The sequence below is a fragment of the Populus nigra genome, chromosome 8, assembly GCF_951802175.1.
Source record: "Populus nigra chromosome 8, ddPopNigr1.1, whole genome shotgun sequence".
NCBI classification, from domain to species: Eukaryota; Viridiplantae; Streptophyta; class Magnoliopsida; order Malpighiales; family Salicaceae; genus Populus; species Populus nigra.
In genome coordinates this window covers 9,561,785-9,581,076 of record NC_084859.1, presented here as the reverse complement: position 1 = coordinate 9,581,076, position 19,292 = coordinate 9,561,785, and the positions used below count along the sequence as shown (strand labels likewise).

The 19,292-nt window shown below is 36.3% G+C and overlaps 2 protein-coding genes across 2 annotated transcripts; both read left to right on the top strand.

The window, feature by feature from the left end:
• Positions 1–1,646: 1,646 nt before the first annotated feature.
• Positions 1,647–3,558, top strand: LOC133700734 (trimethyltridecatetraene synthase-like). The gene is made up of 2 exons (XM_062124377.1): positions 1,647–2,602; positions 2,717–3,558. Exons 1-2 carry the CDS (start codon positions 1,703–1,705, stop codon positions 3,344–3,346), a joined length of 1,530 nt encoding a protein of 509 aa, XP_061980361.1. The 5' UTR covers positions 1,647–1,702; the 3' UTR covers positions 3,347–3,558.
• Positions 3,559–9,053: 5,495 nt separating this feature from the next.
• On the top strand, positions 9,054–19,171 carry LOC133701931 (dimethylnonatriene synthase-like). Its single transcript, XM_062126130.1, has 4 exons — positions 9,054–9,170; positions 13,382–14,114; positions 18,179–18,378; positions 18,494–19,171. Exons 1-4 carry the CDS (start codon positions 9,054–9,056, stop codon positions 19,121–19,123), a joined length of 1,680 nt encoding a protein of 559 aa, XP_061982114.1. The 3' UTR covers positions 19,124–19,171.
• The last annotated feature ends 121 nt before the right edge of the window (positions 19,172–19,292 follow it).

The following is a 19,292-nucleotide window of genomic DNA, read 5'->3' as shown; positions in this document are numbered from 1 at the left end:
TATAACCCCCGTCCAAAATATTTTTTATCATCATTCTTATAAGTTAATTTATCACTCTTTTTTTTTTCCATGATATTAACTTTTATTATTATCAATAATATTGCTTAGGGGTTTACATTTACCTTGTAAAAACAACTGTTCTTTTTTTTCTTTTATGGAATTAATCACTTCCTTTCCTTTTATTTTTATTTTAGAAAGAAAATTATGTATATAGTCAAGTAAGTAAATAAGTCATGGTTGTGAGAGTCTATATATACATATCACATATAGGCTTTAACAGCATCATAGCATAACTATCAAAATCGAGTCGAGTTTGGGATCTAAAAGATTGAATGGAAGAAGACATAGACAAGTAAATCCCTTGAATTTCTAGTAGCTTGGAATTCATCATTTAAAGGGAAGTAGGCTAGTTCCTTACCATGTCAATTTTCAATTCTTGCTTATTGAGATTTAGGGGTAATATAGATTAATATTTAAGGATAGATATTACCTCATTTTATTTATTTTCAAATATACTGAAATAATTCAAGTTTTTTTATTTTTACTTTTATTTACAATATAGACATGATGATCAGTTGCATCTTTGATTAACTAATATTTTTTTTTAATTCATAAAAAGTCAAATTAAAATTGTTGTTAAAGTTTTTTTCTAAATTTTTTGACTTAACAAAACAAAACAAGAATGAAATCATGACGACATTAGGTTTTGGAGAGTACCCATGTTCTCCTGAATTACACCAAAAGAGCATTTTTATTAAAAAAGAAGAAGAAGAAGAAGAAGAAATTTGGCTTTAATCCAATCTATTTTTTTCTCTAAGTGGGCAGGCCAATAAGTTTTGAATGGAAAATACTTTTTTATCACATATAAAATAGAAAATCTAAAATCAAATTATAAAAGATAAAAACAAGGAAATAAAATGATTAAAGAAATAAATTATACTAATGGAACCTCATCTCTAGAAAACCATTTGGTCCGACTAATGGGGAGACCACAAACTAAGGTAAGAGATAAATTGTACCACAAATTATACCCTTTTTGGTTGTTCTCTAGTACAAAAGGATTGCTCTTAAGTCATTTATGGAGAGTGCCTAGCCCACGCATGCCGCCATGAAAACCCAGACATGACCTGTAAAATAATGAATTATAGATTGAAATGGATAATGAAAATATAAGGATCAAAATGTAAGAATAAAAAAGTAGTAACCAAATGAGTGAATGTATAAAACATGGTAACATAAGGATCGAATTGGAATTAACAAAAGAAAAGGATTACGTGAGACGATGCGTATAACGTCCCTCAAGCTATGCCGCACCGACCAGGCATCAGAGAACTGACCTTCAGTAACCTACAGCATACAGGGCATCAGGGAACTAACCTTCAGTAACCTACAAAGAAAAGGATTGATCACACAGACCTCCCAACAGAACCATATTTTCTTACCCACCACAGTAATCAGCCTATAACTTCAAAAAATAAAAGAAAAAAAGTTTGTTGAATTTAGCTGACGGGTACTGAATGAGAGCAAGAGAGACAATTGACTGTTAGTTGTGTTAACATTTGTATTTCTTACCAATAATTCAAATCATTAATTCCCCAGCGCGCATATGCCAATAATACAGAAGATGTGTCCTATAAATAGACTCATCAACTCTTATGCTTGGATCACAGCTTCCACACAAATCACCCTTACCACTGTCAAAATGGAGCTTTCTACTTTTGCTGCCCTTTTGCTTGCTACCGTAGCCGTGATAACCCTCTTCCGCCACCTTACCCGTCCCAAACTCAACCTGCCACCAGGCCCCAAACCGTGGCCTATAATTGGAAACTTGAACCTCCTTGCAGGGCCGCTCCCACACAGAAACATGCACGCCCTTGTCCAGAAGTACGGGCCAATTATGCAGCTCAAGTTTGGTTCATTTCCAGTTGTTGTGGGCTCTTCTGTAGAAATGGCCGAAGCAGTTCTCAAAACCAATGATGTCAAACTGGCTGATCGTCCCAAAATTGCTGCAGGAAAATACACCACGTATAACTACTCAAACATTACGTGGTCGCAATATGGACCGTACTGGCGACAAGCACGTAAGATTTGCCTCATGGAAATTTTTAGTCCCAAACGTCTAGACCAATTTGAGACTGTCCGCGTACAGGAGTTGCATGCTCTCCTAAGAAAGCTATTCGTGTCAGCTGGCAAGCCCATCAATGCAAGAGATGATTTTTCAGATTTGAGTCTCAGTGTGATTAGTCGCCTGGTGTTAGGAAAGAACTACACAGTTAAAACTGGGAACCAGAAGGAGTACATGTCGCCAAAGGAGTTCAAGGAAATGATTGATGAGCTTTTCTTGCTTAATGGGGTGTTGGATATCGGAGACTCAATTCCGTGGCTCGCCTTCTTGGATTTGCAAGGCTATATTAAGAGAATGAAAGCCGTTGGGCAGTTGTTTGATGGGTTTCTTGAGCATACATTGAATGAGCATCAGCAGAGGAGAAAAGGAGTAAAGGACTATGTGCCTCAGGACATGATGGATATCCTGTTGCAGCTTTCTGATGATCCTAATCTTGAAGTCCAGCTCGACAGGACTGCAGTCAAGGCATTTACAATGGTATGTTCAATTCATTTCAATCAACATGAGAATAGTTCCGAATTGATTACACACGCTCAAATTAGTTAAATGCTATGAATTCGTGAATATTTTTTTCCACTTCCTTTTCGCCAGGATTTGATCGCGGGTGGGACTGAGAGTTCTGCGGTGACAACAGAATGGGCCATGGCCGAGCTCTTGAAAAAGCCAGAGTATTTCAAGAGGGCAAACGAAGAGCTAGATCGAGTAATTGGAAGAGATAGGTGGGTTGAAGAGAAAGACATTGTTAACTTACCATTTATCAACGCAATTTGCAAGGAGACCATGCGGTTGCATCCCGTGTCACCCTTCCTAGTGCCGAGACTTGCTCGGGAAGACATCCAACTTGGTGGCTATGACATTCCCAAAGGCACTCGAGTCATGGTAAATGTATGGACCATTGGAAGGGATGCAAGCATATGGGAGAAGCCACACGAATTTTGCCCAGAGAGGTTCATTGGCAAGTCGATTGATGTCAAGGGTCACAATTTCGAGCTGTTGCCATTTGGAGCTGGGAGGAGGATGTGTGTTGGGTACAGTCTAGGACTCAAGGTGATTCAAGCAAGCGTGGCAAATCTTCTGCACGGGTTTAAATGGAAGTTGCCTGGTGATATGAAAACGGAGGAGTTGAACATGCAGGAGATTTTTGGCCTTTCCACTCCAAAGCAAATCCCTCTTGTCGCAGAACTTGAACCCCGACTTCCAGCTCATATGTACTCTATGTGATATCCTACGGCTCACAAATGCATTGTTAAAACCACACTAAAGTAATATATTTGGAGCTAGGTGATGCTTGTATTGTGACGAAGTGACTGTGTCCACAACTTCGTCGGAAATTCTACTTTTGGTAAAAGGTGGTGTTCTTATATATATAGTTCAGATAAAAGTATGTTACTCTTTATAATAATTGAATAAAGATTAGGCATGGTCTTTCGTTATGTCATGGGATCTTTGAAATGGAGAAAAATTAATTTTGAATGATAATATGAAATATGGGTACAATTGAACTAAAACATCATATATATATTTGGGAGAAGAAAGAGAAACATTATACCTTCAATTTTGTTTAATATGTAAATTCAGAGCACATGTGCAACTTCATCAATAACATAAAGTTTTTATTTAACAAAAAAAAGGTTTTAGAATAAGTAAGATATATTTATTAATTATACTTTATAAAATAAAATTAACACCACTTAACAAAAAACTTCAAATTCAAAATGAAAATTGCTCAAGTCTTACTTATCAAATATATATAAATAATAATAATAAATACTTTTTAAATATTTTAAAAGATTTCATTTATAATTTTTTTCGAAACCTCATTTTATCTTAAGCTGGCTTTGATGGTGTTTTGGATAATTTTTCTAACAAGAACATATCTTAGGTGTTTTGGGTAAAAAACTTCACATCATTTTTTGACCTAACATAAATTTTATAGTGGTTGGATATATTTTGATAATATAACCTTGAAACTCATATATATGGAATAATTTGTTTTTTAATTTGGGATCAAATTTCACGATAAGCAAGAATAGAAATGTAACTGGAAAGTAGTAGTTTTAATTTAAAATTAATTGATGTGTTAAGTTTAATTATGTTTCCAAGAAATGAAGCTGGAAAAAATTGCTTGGCATATGATACTAAATTTTAATGCTGACTGTTCAAGGTTGGCAATAATAGAGTTCAGAGAGAGTTGTATTTTTATCACAATGTCAAGTAATCAATGTATGTGAAGGGACGAATTGTTTTGAAATTAGAAAAATAATTGTTCAAGTCTCTCTTAGCAAAACTAATAATAATAATAATAATAATAATTGAAGATAGATATGGGCCATCCAAGCTTCATATGATGAAAATATCATCACATATCATTCTACCATTATTCGAATCGCCTAAAATTCTTTTGGGATAAATAATTCATCCACGCTGTACGAATAGGATATTTAAAAGAATATTAAATTGTTATTTTTTTAAGTGTTTTTAATTTAAAAATATATTAAAATAATATTTTTTATCTTTTAAAAATTATTTTTAATATTAGTATATGAAAATGATTTGAAAATATAAAAAAATTAATTAAAAAAAAATTAAATTTTTAAAAATATTTTTAAAACTCAAAAACATGTAAATTTCATGAATTTATATTGCATTGTGTGTTAATCGATTGGGATTTTAAAAACTTGCATGGGAGGATTCTGCAATATCTTTTCTCCAAGGTGAGAAATCTTACAACTGATACAAGTTAAGACAAGGAAAAAGAAATCCATCATACAACAAATCCAATAACATCTTTCACCTCATCCCAATTGAGGTGGAATTCTCCTATGCAAGTTCCTGAAAAACCATGCAATTAACACATAATGCAATATAAAGTCATGATCAAGGATGTTAAAAGCACTTTTTTAACACGACACGAAATATACAATATAAACTCGAATTGTAAAATCGTAAGTAAAATATTTTAACTAATTATATATTGACAATTCCAGTTAAGTAGTAAATAATAATATAACACAATTAAAATAAAAGTAAAATAAACAATAAAAATATCCAAACACCTTATAATACATGATTCAAATAAAAATTCATATATAATAGTATGCGGTACTGCGAGAATAACTTCACAAGACAGAAACAAAATAATTATCAAGGAAACTTGATAATCATTAGTTCAAAGAGCAAATACAAAAGAAAGGAAGCAAGAAGACATTCGAAACTAATCTGCTTGCTAGCACCTACAGCTTCATTACAATGAACAGGAAACAAGCTCCCAATAGAACAGAAGAAGTGGACTCTGAATCGCAAATGATGGTTCCAGAACAAAGAATGCCACATCTTAGTGATTTTTTCTTAACACCCAGCAAAATTAATCTTTTGGAGAAGAATGCATACGCACAAAACAGGGTTAGTAATATTTTCAAGACTAACTCTTATGAATATGTGCTTTGACTGAGATGTTTCAAAAACTACATTTGTTACATAAGTTATTATTTGCACTACATATTGATCGTCCATTCTGATGCCACATACAACAACTTTATTGACAGTATGGAGAAGCAAACTCGCAGTTATTACTCTAATTGGGATCATCTCCCAACAACGAAAATCAATAAACCAAATTATTGATTTTCTTATATGTAAACAATAGGGTTTCTGTAATATTACTTCGCTATTTTATTCTTCTCCACAGGAGGCAATATATAATTACAATTCAGAGACATAATAGGGAGAGGATAAACATGAAAGTTATTTATTCCTATATATATATATACAAATCAAAATCAATTTAAGATTTAATACAACTCATGCGTACACTCCCCTTCAAGTTGATGCATAAATGTTTATCATGCCTAACTTGTCAATTATATCATGAAATGCCTTCCCTAAAACTGCCTTTGTGAGTACATCAACCGGTTGACTCTTAGATTGTATAAATGGAAATTGTATAATTTTTCCATCGAGATTCTTCTTGATGATATGACAATCAACCTTAACATGTTTGGTACGATCATGTTGAACAGGATTCTGTGCGATTGCTATAGCTGCCTTATTATCACAGAAAAGATTCATAGGTTCAGTATATTCAATCCCTAAATCCCTTAGTATATTCCTTATCCATATCAATTCACATACACCATGAGCCATCCCTCAAAATTCAGCTTTAGCACTTGATCTTGCTACTACTTTTTGTTGTTTGCTTTTATAAGTGACAAGGTTACCTTCTACAAACGTAAAATAACCAGAAGTAGATTTTCTGGTCGTCTGATCTCCTGCCCAATCAGAGTCTGTATATCCTTCAATGTTAGAAATACTGTTTTTTATGAACAACAATCCTCCTCCTGGAGAACCTTTTAAGTACCGTAAGATTCGATATATTGCTTCCATATGTTCTTTACATGGTGCATGCATGAACTGACTTGCCACGCTTACTGTATATGCTATATCAGGTATGGTATAGGATAAGTAGATTAGCCTTCCAACTAATCGCTAGTAACGATCCTTGTCTGTTGGATCTTAATCTGGAAAAATTCCCAGCTTATGATTCATCTCAATAGGCGTTTCTACTGGTTTGCAATTAAGCATTCCAGTTTCAGTTAGAAAGTCTATCACATATTTTTGCTGTGAAAGAGATATTCCCTGCCTTGACCTTTCTACCTTAATTCCCAAAAAATATAAGGTGTCCGAGATCCTTTATTTCAAATTTAGTAGCTAGATACCTCTATAATGCTTTCATTTCGCGTGGATCATCTCCTGTCATGACCATATCATCCACATACACAATTAAAGTGGTTACTCTTCCTTCGTTATGTTTTTATAAACAAAGTATGATCGGAGTTACTTTGTTTATAGCCAAACTCCTTCATTATAACAGAGAATCTCCCAAACCATGCTCTAGGTGACTGTTTAAGTCCATACAATGACTTCTTCAGTCTGCAGACTTCACCTTTACCTAAGTTGTTATTAATTCCAGGTGGTAGTTTCATGTAGACTTCTTCTTCCAGATCGCCATTGAGAAATGTATTCTTAACATCAAACTATTGCAGAGGCCAGTCTCGATTTGCTGCTATAGATATAAGAATATGAATAGTATTGATCTTGGTTACTGGTGCAAAAGTATCCTGATAGTCTACCCCATACCTTTGTGTATATCATTTTATGACTAGTCGAGCTTTATATCTGTCAATACTACCATCTGGTTTGAGTTTCACAGTGAACACCCATCTGCATCCAACTATTTTCATTCCTTTGGGTAGCAGAACCAGTTCTCATGTATCATTTTTCTGTAGAGCCTCCATCTCTTCATTCATTGCCTTTCTCCATCTTTGATTAGCCAATGTATTCTACACATTACTAGGAATAGAAATTGTGGAAAGTTGATTAACAGTAAATGCATATGAACTAGTCAACCTATGAGAGGACACATAATTGTTAATTGGATATTTGGTTTTGACTGGAAGATCAAGTTCATATTGTTTTTTTAGAATTCCCTTATTCATCCTTTATGGATATCTAGAAGTGGGGTTTATTGTAGGATAATATGTTTCCTTAGACTTTTTAATCGCAGGACTTACCTGAGGAGGAACATTCATGGATGATTCTTCAGGTAATGGTGTAGACAGGGGCAACTCAAATGGTGATGCAGTTTCATCAAGAAAAAATAGAGCCTCATGTGTGGAATCATTCTCAGCATCAGTGATGTGATCATAGCCTTATAGATTCAATGGTTCATTCTCTTTTAATTGGATAGACTCCTCACTTACTCTATCCACTAGAACCTCTAACTAGGTAAACTCCTCATTTCTTTATCTATTAGATCCTCATTCTCGTTACTGAGGCTCTCCCCCTAAAAAAATGGCTCGAGACTCCCCTGGAGTAATAAGGTATGAGCTCATGAAAGGAAGCATCCAATGTCACATGGACCTTGCGGGTGTGAGGATCATAACACCTATATCTTTTCTGAAGATTAGAGTAGCCAATAAATATGCAACATTTTGCACATGGATCATGTTTGGTACGTAAGATTTTTGGGATGTGAACAAACACGATACAACAAAAAATTTAGGGTTCAAGGTTGGGAAAATGGGGAACTAGGAGTAAGGATTGCAACTTTTGTAAGGGTGTTTGAAAATCTAGGACCCGGAAGGGTGTTTTATTGATGATATAAGCAGCAGATTTCATAGCCTCACCTCAATAAAATTTTGGCATGTTCATACCAAAGAGGGAAGCATGCACTACCTCTAATAGTTGTCGATTTTTCTACTCAGCTAATCCGTTCTATTGTGAAGTATAGGTGTATGAGGTCTAATGACGAATTCCATGGCTGCACAGAAAATTTCCAAGAGACGTAGCTACAAACTCGGTGACATTATCAGACTGCACCACACGAATTTGTTTTTGGTACTAAGTTTGTATCATTATATGGAATGTCTGGAAAGCTAGACACACATCATTCTTATGTAGAAGTACAGATACCCAAGTCATTCTCGTGCATTCATCAATAAAAGTCACAAAATAACGAGCGCTAGAAAGTGCAGAAACCTTTGCAAGACCCCAAACATCAGTATGAATGGCCTCAAATGGTTTTGAACTTTTATTCAAACTTTATGAAAAAGAGATACGGTGACTTTTAGCTAGTTCACAAGTATCACAATGAAAATCCAATTCAATAAGACTAGAAAAAAGTATTGGTTGCAGTTTCTTTATATAACCAAAAGAAAGATGTCTTAATCTACGATGCCATAGCCATATGATTATCTGAGCCTTGTCTCTGCTACTAACATGATTTGCCTGACTAATTTTTTATTCTCCATTATCTGTTAATTCTAAGTAGTAAAGTTTGCCCCGTCTAACACCATAACCAAGAATCCCCCGGGTTAGAATGTCCTAAAAGACACAAAAAGAGAGCCAAAATGTTACAGTACAATGAAAAATGGATGTAATTTGGCTAACAGATAACAGATTATATTCAAGAGAAGGAACAATAAGGACAGTATCTAGTGTGAGTGTATTTGACAAAATAACAGATCCTTTCCCAATAACAGGGGAGGTATTGTCATTGGCTGTGCAAATAACTGATTGAGAAGAAAGGAGTAAAGATTGTAATTGTCTAACGTCTCTCGTCATATGTTCAAATGCACCTATATCAACAATCCATTATGCTTATAATTTACAGGGAATACAGATACTTTACCAACATTACCAGGATGGGCAATGTTTGATGTAGGCAGCTGTTGATCTTCTATGGATGTTGTCATAGCTCTTATTGAGATCTTTTTCTGAGGTTTCTTTGAGAAATCCCACCACTCTAGATAGCCAATAATCTCATAGCACCGCTGTTGTGAATGACCTTTTTCTCCACAATAAGCGCAGGCTAGGTTGTTAACCTTTCTAGATAATTGAGTGTTTCATTTGTTTACTGATTCATATGATGATCCTTGTCGGGGAGTTTTGGTTAGCATAGCTAAATTCTCAAAGATTGGATGATAGCTTCCCATGGTTTGTCTTTGCTGGTATTTTGTTCTGATATATGCGTATGTGTTCTCCAAATCAAGTTTTGGATCTTTACGCAAGATTTCACCACAACCTGATTGAATTCAAAATCAAGTCCACTCAGAAAAATATAAACTCTAAGCCTAGCCATTACGGAGTGTAACTGAATTACCCCTTCAACTGTTCCTTTCTGAGATTTTGTTTTGTGATCAATTTCTTAAAAGATAGTAACAAGTTTATTATAGTAAGTTGATAAGGGGCGACCATTCTGTTTGGTAGAGAAAGATCTTTGGTTCAATTCAAAGATACAAGTTTCGTCTGATTCATCATAAAATGTTTTTGATACGGCCTCCCATATTTCTTTGGCTCTAGAAAGGCGAATAAATCGTTGCATTAATGCTGGACCCATTGCATCAATAAGCCAACTCTTTACTCTATGATTTTCAATGATCCGCTCCAAGATTGGGATCTCCAAATTCTAGTTTTGTTATTTCTCTTGTGAGATATTCAACTTTGTTGCGAGCCCCTATGCGCGTCTCCATGAGTTGAGACCATAATAGATAATTGGTTTCATCAAGGATGATTCCGGTTGGAAAGGTAGAATTATCTTGATGTACAATAATCTGCTGTGTTAGTGTTAGAACTATTGCAGTTGACATATCTGTAGCCATGAAAGAAAAGGAATACCAGATGAAAAAGAAAGCAAAAAACTTGTGAGTGACGTTTTAGAAATATAGAAGATTTTGTTTCGTAGAATAAGAACAACAGCTTGATACAAATTTTTTTTGTAGGAGGAGAAGGGATTCAAGGTTTGTATTTGATTTTGTTTACTGCAGACATCTTTGGAATTGAGCCTGCTCTGATACCATATAAACAATAGGGTTTCTGTAATATTACTTCGCTATTTTATTCTTCTCCACAGGAGGCAACATATAATTACAATTCAAAGACAGAATAGGAAAAATACAGAGAGGATAAATAGGAAAGTTATTTGTTCCTATATATATATATATACAAATCAGAATCAATCTAAGATTTAATACAGCTCATGCGCACATTATATATAAACAGAACACTCCAACTACATAATTTCAATTGAAACCAAAACTAATTCTTCTTAGATACTTTTCTGCTAATAAATCATGCGAACCCAATTTATTATACACATACAAGACTACACAACTCAATCCGTTCTTAACATTTCTTAGTAAATTCATAGAACAATGAATTGCCAGCATAATCCATTCTCCTACTATTCACTCTATCTAATGCCTTCAAATTCCTTAATTACATGTAAAACAAACATCAAAACTCTTTTTACATTAATAATAGTCTATTTCTTTTAATTAATTCAATTTCAATCACTTCTTTGTTCAGTACAAATATATAATCACATAATATCATCAAAAAGTATACAAAATTCAACCAAAATAATAGTTTAATATTATAAATTAAAAAAAAACACACCGGAAGGATAAGGAGAAGAAGAAAAGGAATTTGAGTTGTCATTGCTATTCTTCTTAGCCATAGCTTTGACATTCAAAGAATGATCCCTAAAAGAAGAAACTTTACGCTTCAAAACTCTAACGTCCAAAACCCTGAATTTCCCAAAACTAAATGATTTCTCTCGAATTGAATGATTTCTTAAACAAAGAGGGCTTCCAATTTTGTTCTTTACATGAGCTTCCCACATATCCATCATTCTATCATAATGAGGCAGTAATCACAATTGGATTCTCCCGGAAAATGAAATGAGCGTGCAAGAGTTTGTTTTTACTTTCATGGGAAAATTGAGCAGCTCTATACTTTAGAATTGACATGAACAACAACCCCCGTAAAAGCATCAATAAAAATTGGCTACTCATAAAAGGTGAACAGTACGACGGGGGAAGCCTACCCAGTACCCAACAAAGCCAAGCTTGGAATTTAGAAAGACCACTTAAAGCTAAGACTCCTTTTCAGGTGTTGCTCTTGAAGAGTGAGATTAACAGAGTGAAGACAATCAGATCCGTTGATGTTGATAGGGAATAAGACAAAGGGGAAAGGAGAGTGGGGACTCGAAAGGGATTCGTGAAAATTACAGAGTAGTCAATAGAGTGAGTGAGCGATAATAGATTTTGTAAATTATAACTTTTATCAAACTTGGTCCGAGTTTGATCACTTTTGACTGAATTTCCTAGTTTTCAAGTTTTTAACCTGATTTTACATGTTTTATACAAATGAACTCGTAAAATGATATGATTTTACGAGTCAAATCACGAGTTTGATAACATTGGTCATGACCTCTGAAAAAGTTAGGATAATGCCATGCTCTCCTGTGCTTGTGCATAGGAATATAGATATTTTTTTTATTATTTTCCACTAACTTGTCTACTTAGTGAACACTAATATTTCTCAACCACAACTTTTCCTATAATAACATAGCACCACATAAAATCCAACAAGCATACAAGAAAAAATAATTATTCTCCATCGTTACTCTATTCTTCACCAGCTTATTAATTCATTTTTCATAAAGTAAGCTCAACTGAACAAGTGTATAAATACATCAAGTCACATGATAAACAATTGTATTTACAAGGGTCAGAGACCACCAATAACAATCATAACACACGCTCCTATGTTCATCATTTTTTTATTTTCCTGTACAATATTTCTTTTTTTATCAAGTAAAGTTATCCATTAACCAGTAGCCAAATTTCGTCACCCTATTTCCCCATCAAGCATCCATGAAAAGGCCAAATCCAATTCAATTTTTTTTTCCTGACTTCAACAATGGTGTTCTATGTGTGAAGTGGAATAAAAGCTAGTTTTATTGTTTCACTTCTCATCACCAAAAGTTATTTCAATGACTAATAACTTAAAAACTTCAAGACATGAGAGAGTAATAATTTAAAAACTTCAAGACATGAGAGAGTATCTGACCTCCTTATAGTAGATACTTCAACTCCTCTAAATCTCTAGCAAATCATCAATCAAGTGAAAGTGTTAAACGATGTTGTTCTAATTATACAACAATAGTTTCACATTCTTTTGCTCCCTCAACTGTGACACAACACCTAACTTTATTACATAAATCACTAAGTGCATAGAGATAACTATAATTTAAAATGGAAAAAAACTAATTTTGAGTCATAATATGAAATTTGGGTACAATTGAACTAAAACATCATATACATGCAAGAATGTATGGAGAATAAAATAATATAGTTAAATACGCTAGCATGGAAAATTTTGGGAGAAGAAAGATAAACATGATACCTTCAATTTTGTTTAATGCGTAACTAATGAAAGGTGTAAAGTACATTCAGAGCATACAACCAATTTGTACAATAGTTAAAGCTTTTTATTTAACAAAACAAAAAGTAAGATATATTTATTAATTATATTTTATGAAATAAAAATTATCTTCACTTAACAAAAATCTCCAATTATAATATGAAGATATATTTGTTAATTATGCTTTATGAAATGAAAATTACTTCTATTTTAAAAAAAAGCTATAAATAGAAAATGAAAATTGAGCAAGCCTACTTGTAAGATATATATAAAAAATTAAAAAAATATATTTTTTAAATATTTTAAAAAGTTTTATTTATAAATTTGTCCAAAACGTCTTTTCACTTTATGTCGGTTTTGAATGATGTTTGGGATAATTTTTTTTAACAAAAACAGTGTTTCTGGTAAAAACTTCACTCTTGCATATTCCAACAATACAAAATGTGTGTCCTATAAATAGACTCATAACCGCTTCTGCTTGGATCACAGCTTCCACACAAGTCATCCTTACCACTGTCAAAATGGAGCTCTCTACTTTTGCTTGCTACCGTAGCCGTGATAACCCTCTTCCGCCACCTTACCCGTCCCAAACTCAACCTGCCACCAGGCCCCAAACCGTGGCCTATAATTGGAAACTTGAACCTCCTTGCAGGGCCGCTCCCACACAGAAACATGCACGCCCTTGTCCAGAAGTACGGGCCAATTATGCAGCTCAAGTTTGGTTCATTTCCAGTTGTTGTGGGCTCTTCTGTAGAAATGGCCGAAGCAGTTCTCAAAACCAATGATGTCAAACTGGCTGATCGTCCCAAAATTGCTGCCGGAAAATACACCACTTATAACTACTCAAACATTACGTGGTCACAATACGGACCGTACTGGCGACAAGCACGTAAGGTTTGCCTCATGGAACTTTTTAGTCCCAAACGTCTAGACCAATTTGAGACTGTACGCGTACAGGAGTTGCATGCTCTCCTAAGAAAGCTATTCGTGTCAGCTGGCAAGCCCATCAATGCAAGAGATAATTTTTCAGATCTGAGTCTCAGTGTGATTAGTCGCCTGGTGTTGGGAAAGAACTACACAGTTAAAACTGGGAACCAGAAGGAGTACATTTCGCCAAAGGAGTTCCAGGAAATGATTGATGAGATTTTCTTGCTTAATGGGGTGTTGGATATCGGAGACTCAATTCCGTGGCTCGCTTTCTTGGATTTGCAAGGCTATATTTGTCAAGATAACAAATGCTCTGCTTCAGCCACCTCTGCTTCAGCCACCTGTCAAAGAGAATAGAGAATATAATGGTTAGCGAGTTTGTTAATATGGTTAGGCAGTTAATGAATTCTGTTACAGTTGAGTAGAAAACGTAACCAAGCTTCTCATCTTCTGTTGATATAAAATGAATGTAACAGTGTTGGGAACGTATCAAGTGAATAAAACACATAGACATTTTTCTTCTTCCTCTGCATTACAGCAGCATCTTTCCCTACTTCTATTTTGCTTCTTGTTCATCTCTGTATCAATTCTTGCTAGCTTTCATGGTATCAGAGCTTAGGATTGTTAGTATCTTGTGAGCTTGTGATTTCTCTACTTCTAATCTCTGTTTCTGGCGTTATTATCACCATATTCAATAATTCTGCCTCTTCCATTCAATGTCAAATTTGTTGGAAATTTGGGCACACTGCTGTTCAGTGTTATCATCGAGGTAATTTCAGCTATCAAGGCCGGCCTCCCTCTAGTAACCTTAGTGCTATGCATGCTGCGTTCCCACCTCCTTCTCCTCCAGAACAATTTTGGGTGGCTGATACTGGTGCCACCACACATATGACCTCTGATTTGGCTCAACTTAATCTGGCTGCACCTTTCTCAGGAGCTGATACTGTTACCACTGCAGGAGGTTCAGGTTTGACCATTTCTAATATTGGTTCCTCTACTCTGGATGTTCCTCATTGCTCCTTACAATTAAAGCAAGTTTTGCATGTGCCAAAACTCTCTCAACACTTGTTATCGGTTTATAAGCTGTGCAAAGATAACAACTGCCGTTTTATTTGTGATGCTTTTGGTTTTTGGATTCAGGACAAAATCACGGGGAATGTTCTCCTCAAGGGACTGTGTAGAGCTGGGTTATATCCTATTCCTTTCTCTTTTTCGTTTCCTTCACAGTCTCTCTTTCCAAATAATCTGGTTTGTTATCTTGGTAAACAGGTCAACACAAGTCTTTGGTACAAGCGTTTTGGTCATCCTTCTAACACAGTCACCTCTGCCATGTTAAAACAATCCCAGATTTCTTTCACCTCAGACACATCCAAATTTGTTTGTACCACTTGTTTAGAAGGTAAACTTGCCAAACTTCCTTTTCCTTATCCGGCAGTTAAATCTGTTAACCCTTTAGAGGTCATTCACAGTGATGTTTGGGGGCCTTCTCCCACTGTATCTGTTGAAGGTTTCAGATATTATGTTAGCTTCATTGATGAATGTACTCGATTTACTTGGATCTTTCCAATGATCAATAAAGGAGAGGTTTATTCCATTTTTGTTTACTTTCATACCTTCTTAGTTACTCAATTCTCTGCTACTCTTCGAGTCTTTCAAAGTGATGGGGGTGGTGAGTATCTTAGTAATAAATTCAAACATTACCTCCTTACCAAGGGTATTATCCATCAAATGTCTTGTCCCTACACTCCGGAACAAAATGGCCTTGCTGAGCGTAAACATCGGCATATTTTAGAAACAGCCATCACTCTATTACAAACTGCCCATTTACCTCCGAAATTTTGGTTTCATGCTTGTGCTACTTCCATTTATTTGATTAATAGAATGCCCTGTCAAATTCTTCAACACAACTCACCATATTTCCTGCTATATGGTTCTCCACCGGTTGTTCATCATTTGCGAATTTTTGGTTGTGCTTGTTTTCCTTTACTCAAGCCTTATAATTCTAACAAGCTTCAGCCTAAGACTTCCACTTGTATTTTTCTGGGGTATGCAGGTCAGTATAAGGGGTATATTTGTTTTTCTATTTGCACAAATCGTTTCTTTGTCACTAGACATGTTCTATTTGATGAATCCATGTTTCCTTACTCACATGTGCTTCCTGTATCCCCTTCCACTTCCTCATCTCCTTGTCTACATCCCACTGTGTTCCCTCTTATTTCTCCTCCTACTCCAGCGGCTACATCTCAGCCTCTATTGTCTTCCAGTTCCTCTTCTCAGTCTGCACTATCTCACAGTTCCTCCTCACAGCCTACACTGTCTCTGCCTCTGCCCATTCTGTCATCTACACAGTCCCCTCTCCCTGTTGATCCTGACTTCCAGCCTGAGAATCTATGTGTGGTCTTACCTCTTTCACCACTAAATCTTCATCCCATGACCACCAGGTCTAAGAATGGTATCTCCAAAAAAAGGGCTTACTCTGCCTCTGTACAGTTTGTTGCTTCTTCTCAGGTTGAACCCCATTCTTTCAAGGCTGCTTCCACCATTCCTGAATGGCAGTCTGCTATGCGGGAAGAGCTTGATGCTCTTTATGCCCAAGGTACTTGGGACTTGGTGCCTCTCCCACCTGCCAAGAATCTTGTTGGCTGTAAATGGGTCTACAGAATCAAAAAGAATGCGGATGGTTCTATCGCTAGGCATAAAGCTCGGTTGGTAGCCAAGGGTTTCAGTCAAGAGGAGGGTATTGACTATAATGAAACCTTTAGTCCTGTCGTGAAACCTACTACGGTTCGTTTGGTCCTTGCTCTTGCAGCTCAATTTAACTGGTCTTTACGACAGCTTGACGTTACCAATGCCTTTTTGCATGGTCTTCTGCATGAGGAGGTTTATATGACTCAGCCCCAAGGTTTTGTGAGTAAGCTTCATCCTTCTGACTTTGTTTGCAGACTCAAGAAGTCGTTATATGGCCTTAAACAGGCTCCCCGTGCCTGGAATGAACGCTTTACCAGTTTTTTACCAAGTTTGGGGTTTCAAGCATCTCCTGCTGATCCCTCTTTGTTTGTTCAGCATTCTTCTCTTGGTGTTGTGATTTTGCTACTCTATGTTGATGATATCATACTTACTGGTAGTCATGCTTCTCTTCTTTCTTCAGTCGTTGATGCCTTGACTCAAGAATTTGATATGAAGGATCTCGGCAGGTTGCATTATTTTTTGGGACTGCAGATCTCTTATCTCCCTTCCGGTTTGTTTGTGTCCCAGACAGGTTACATCACTGACTTACTTGGTCGAGTTGATTTACAGCATTCCAAATCTTATGATACTCCTTGTCTTCCTCATCATCATTTGCTTAAAGATGATGGACAGCCCTACTCTCATCCTCAACAGTATCGCAGCATCGTTGGCGCCTTGCAGTATCTAACGTTCACAAGGCCTGACATTGCCTTCTCTGTGAACCAGGCTTGCCAATTTATGCATAATCCTATGCATTCTCATGTTGTTGCTGTCAAACGGATCTTGCGGTATCTTAAAGGTACCCTTGATATTGGTCTTCATTTTCAGGCTGGTCCTCTTAATCTCCAAGCTTATAGTGATGCTGACTGGGCCGGTGATCCCAATGATCGCCGTTCTGTCTCTGGCTCTCTTGTCTTCCTCGGCTCCAGTCCTATTTCTTGGGCTTCTAAGAAACAACATACTGTTTCTCGATCCTCTACTGAGGCTGAGTATCGCGCTCTCGCGATTGCTGCTGCTGAACTTGCCTGGATTCGTCAGCTTCTCTGTGACATTCACATTCCTTTACATATCCCTCCGATCATTCATTGTGATAATATCTCTGCTATTTCCCTTGCTTCCAATCCTGTTTTCCATTCCAGAATGAAGCATCTCCAAATTGATTATCATTTTGTTCGCGAACGTGTTATCAAAGGAGATTTGTTGGTTCAACATGTCTCTTCTGCTGATCAATTTGCCGATATTCTCACTAAAGGCCTTTCCACTCCTTTATTTCGGCATCACTGTTCCAATCTTATGCTTGGTTCCTCCAAGCATATGATTGCGGGGGAATGTCAAGATAACAAATGCTCTGCTTCAGCCACCTCTGCTTCAGCCACCTGTCAAAGAGAATAGAGAATATAATGGTTAGCGAGTTTGTTAATATGGTTAGGCAGTTAATGAATTCTGTTACAGTTGAGTAGAAAACGTAACCAAGCTTCTCATCTTCTGTTGATATAAAATGAATGTAACAATGCTGGGAACGTATCAAGTGAATAAAACACATAGACATTTTTCTTCTTCCTCTGCATTACAGCAGCATCTTTCCCTACTTCTATTTTGCTTCTTGTTCATCTCTGTATCAATTCTTGCTAGCTTTCAATATTAAGAGAATGAAGGCCGTTGGGCAGTTGTTTGATGGGTTTCTTGAGCATACGTTGAATGAGCATCAGCAAAGGAGAAAAGGAGTCAAGGACTATGTGCCTCAGGACATGATGGATGTCCTGTTGCAGCTTTCTGATGATCCTAATCTTGAAGTCCAGCTCGACAGGACTGCAGTCAAGGCATTTACAATGGTATGTTCAATTCATTTCAATCAACATGTGAACAGTTCCGAATTGATTACACACGCTCAAATTATTTTAAAAGCTGTGAATTCGTGAATATTTTTTTCCACTTCCTTTTCGGCAGGATTTGATCGCAGGTGGGACTGAGAGTTCTTCGGTGACAACAGAATGGGCCATGGCCGAGCTCTTGAAAAAGCCAGAGTATTTCAAGAGGGCAACCGAAGAGCTAGATCGAGTAATTGGAAGAGATAGGTGGGTTGAAGAGAAAGACATTGTTAACTTGCCATTTATGAATGCAATTTGCAAGGAGACCATGCGTTTGCATCCCGTGACACCCTTCCTAGTGCCGAGACTTGCTCGGGAAGACATCCAACTTGGTGGCTATGACATTCCCAAAGGCACCCGAGTCATGGTAAATGTATGGACCATTGGAAGGGATGCAAGCATATGGGAGAAGCCACACGAATTTTGCCCAGAGAGGTTCATTGGCAAGTCGATTGATGTCAAGGGTCACAATTTCGAGCTGTTGCCATTTGGAGCTGGGAGGAGGATGTGTGTTGGGTACAGTCTAGGACTCAAGGTGATTCAAGCAAGCGTGGCAAATCTTCTGCACGGGTTTAAATGGAAGTTGCCTGGTGATATGACAACGGAGGAGTTGAACATGCAGGAGATTTTTGGCCTTTCCACTCCTAAGCAAATCCCTCTTGTTGCGGAACTTGAACCCAGACTTCCAGCTCACATGTACTCTATGTGATGATTATCCTACGGGCCGCATTTGGAGGAAGTATGTTTTTGATACTGTGTTTGTTGGGTGTTTTATTAATTAGTGGTTTTCTATTAAAAAAATGATGTCTTTTTTTATATATCTTTCAATGCGAAAAATAAAAAAATATATATATAAAAAAAACATCTATCTTAAAAAC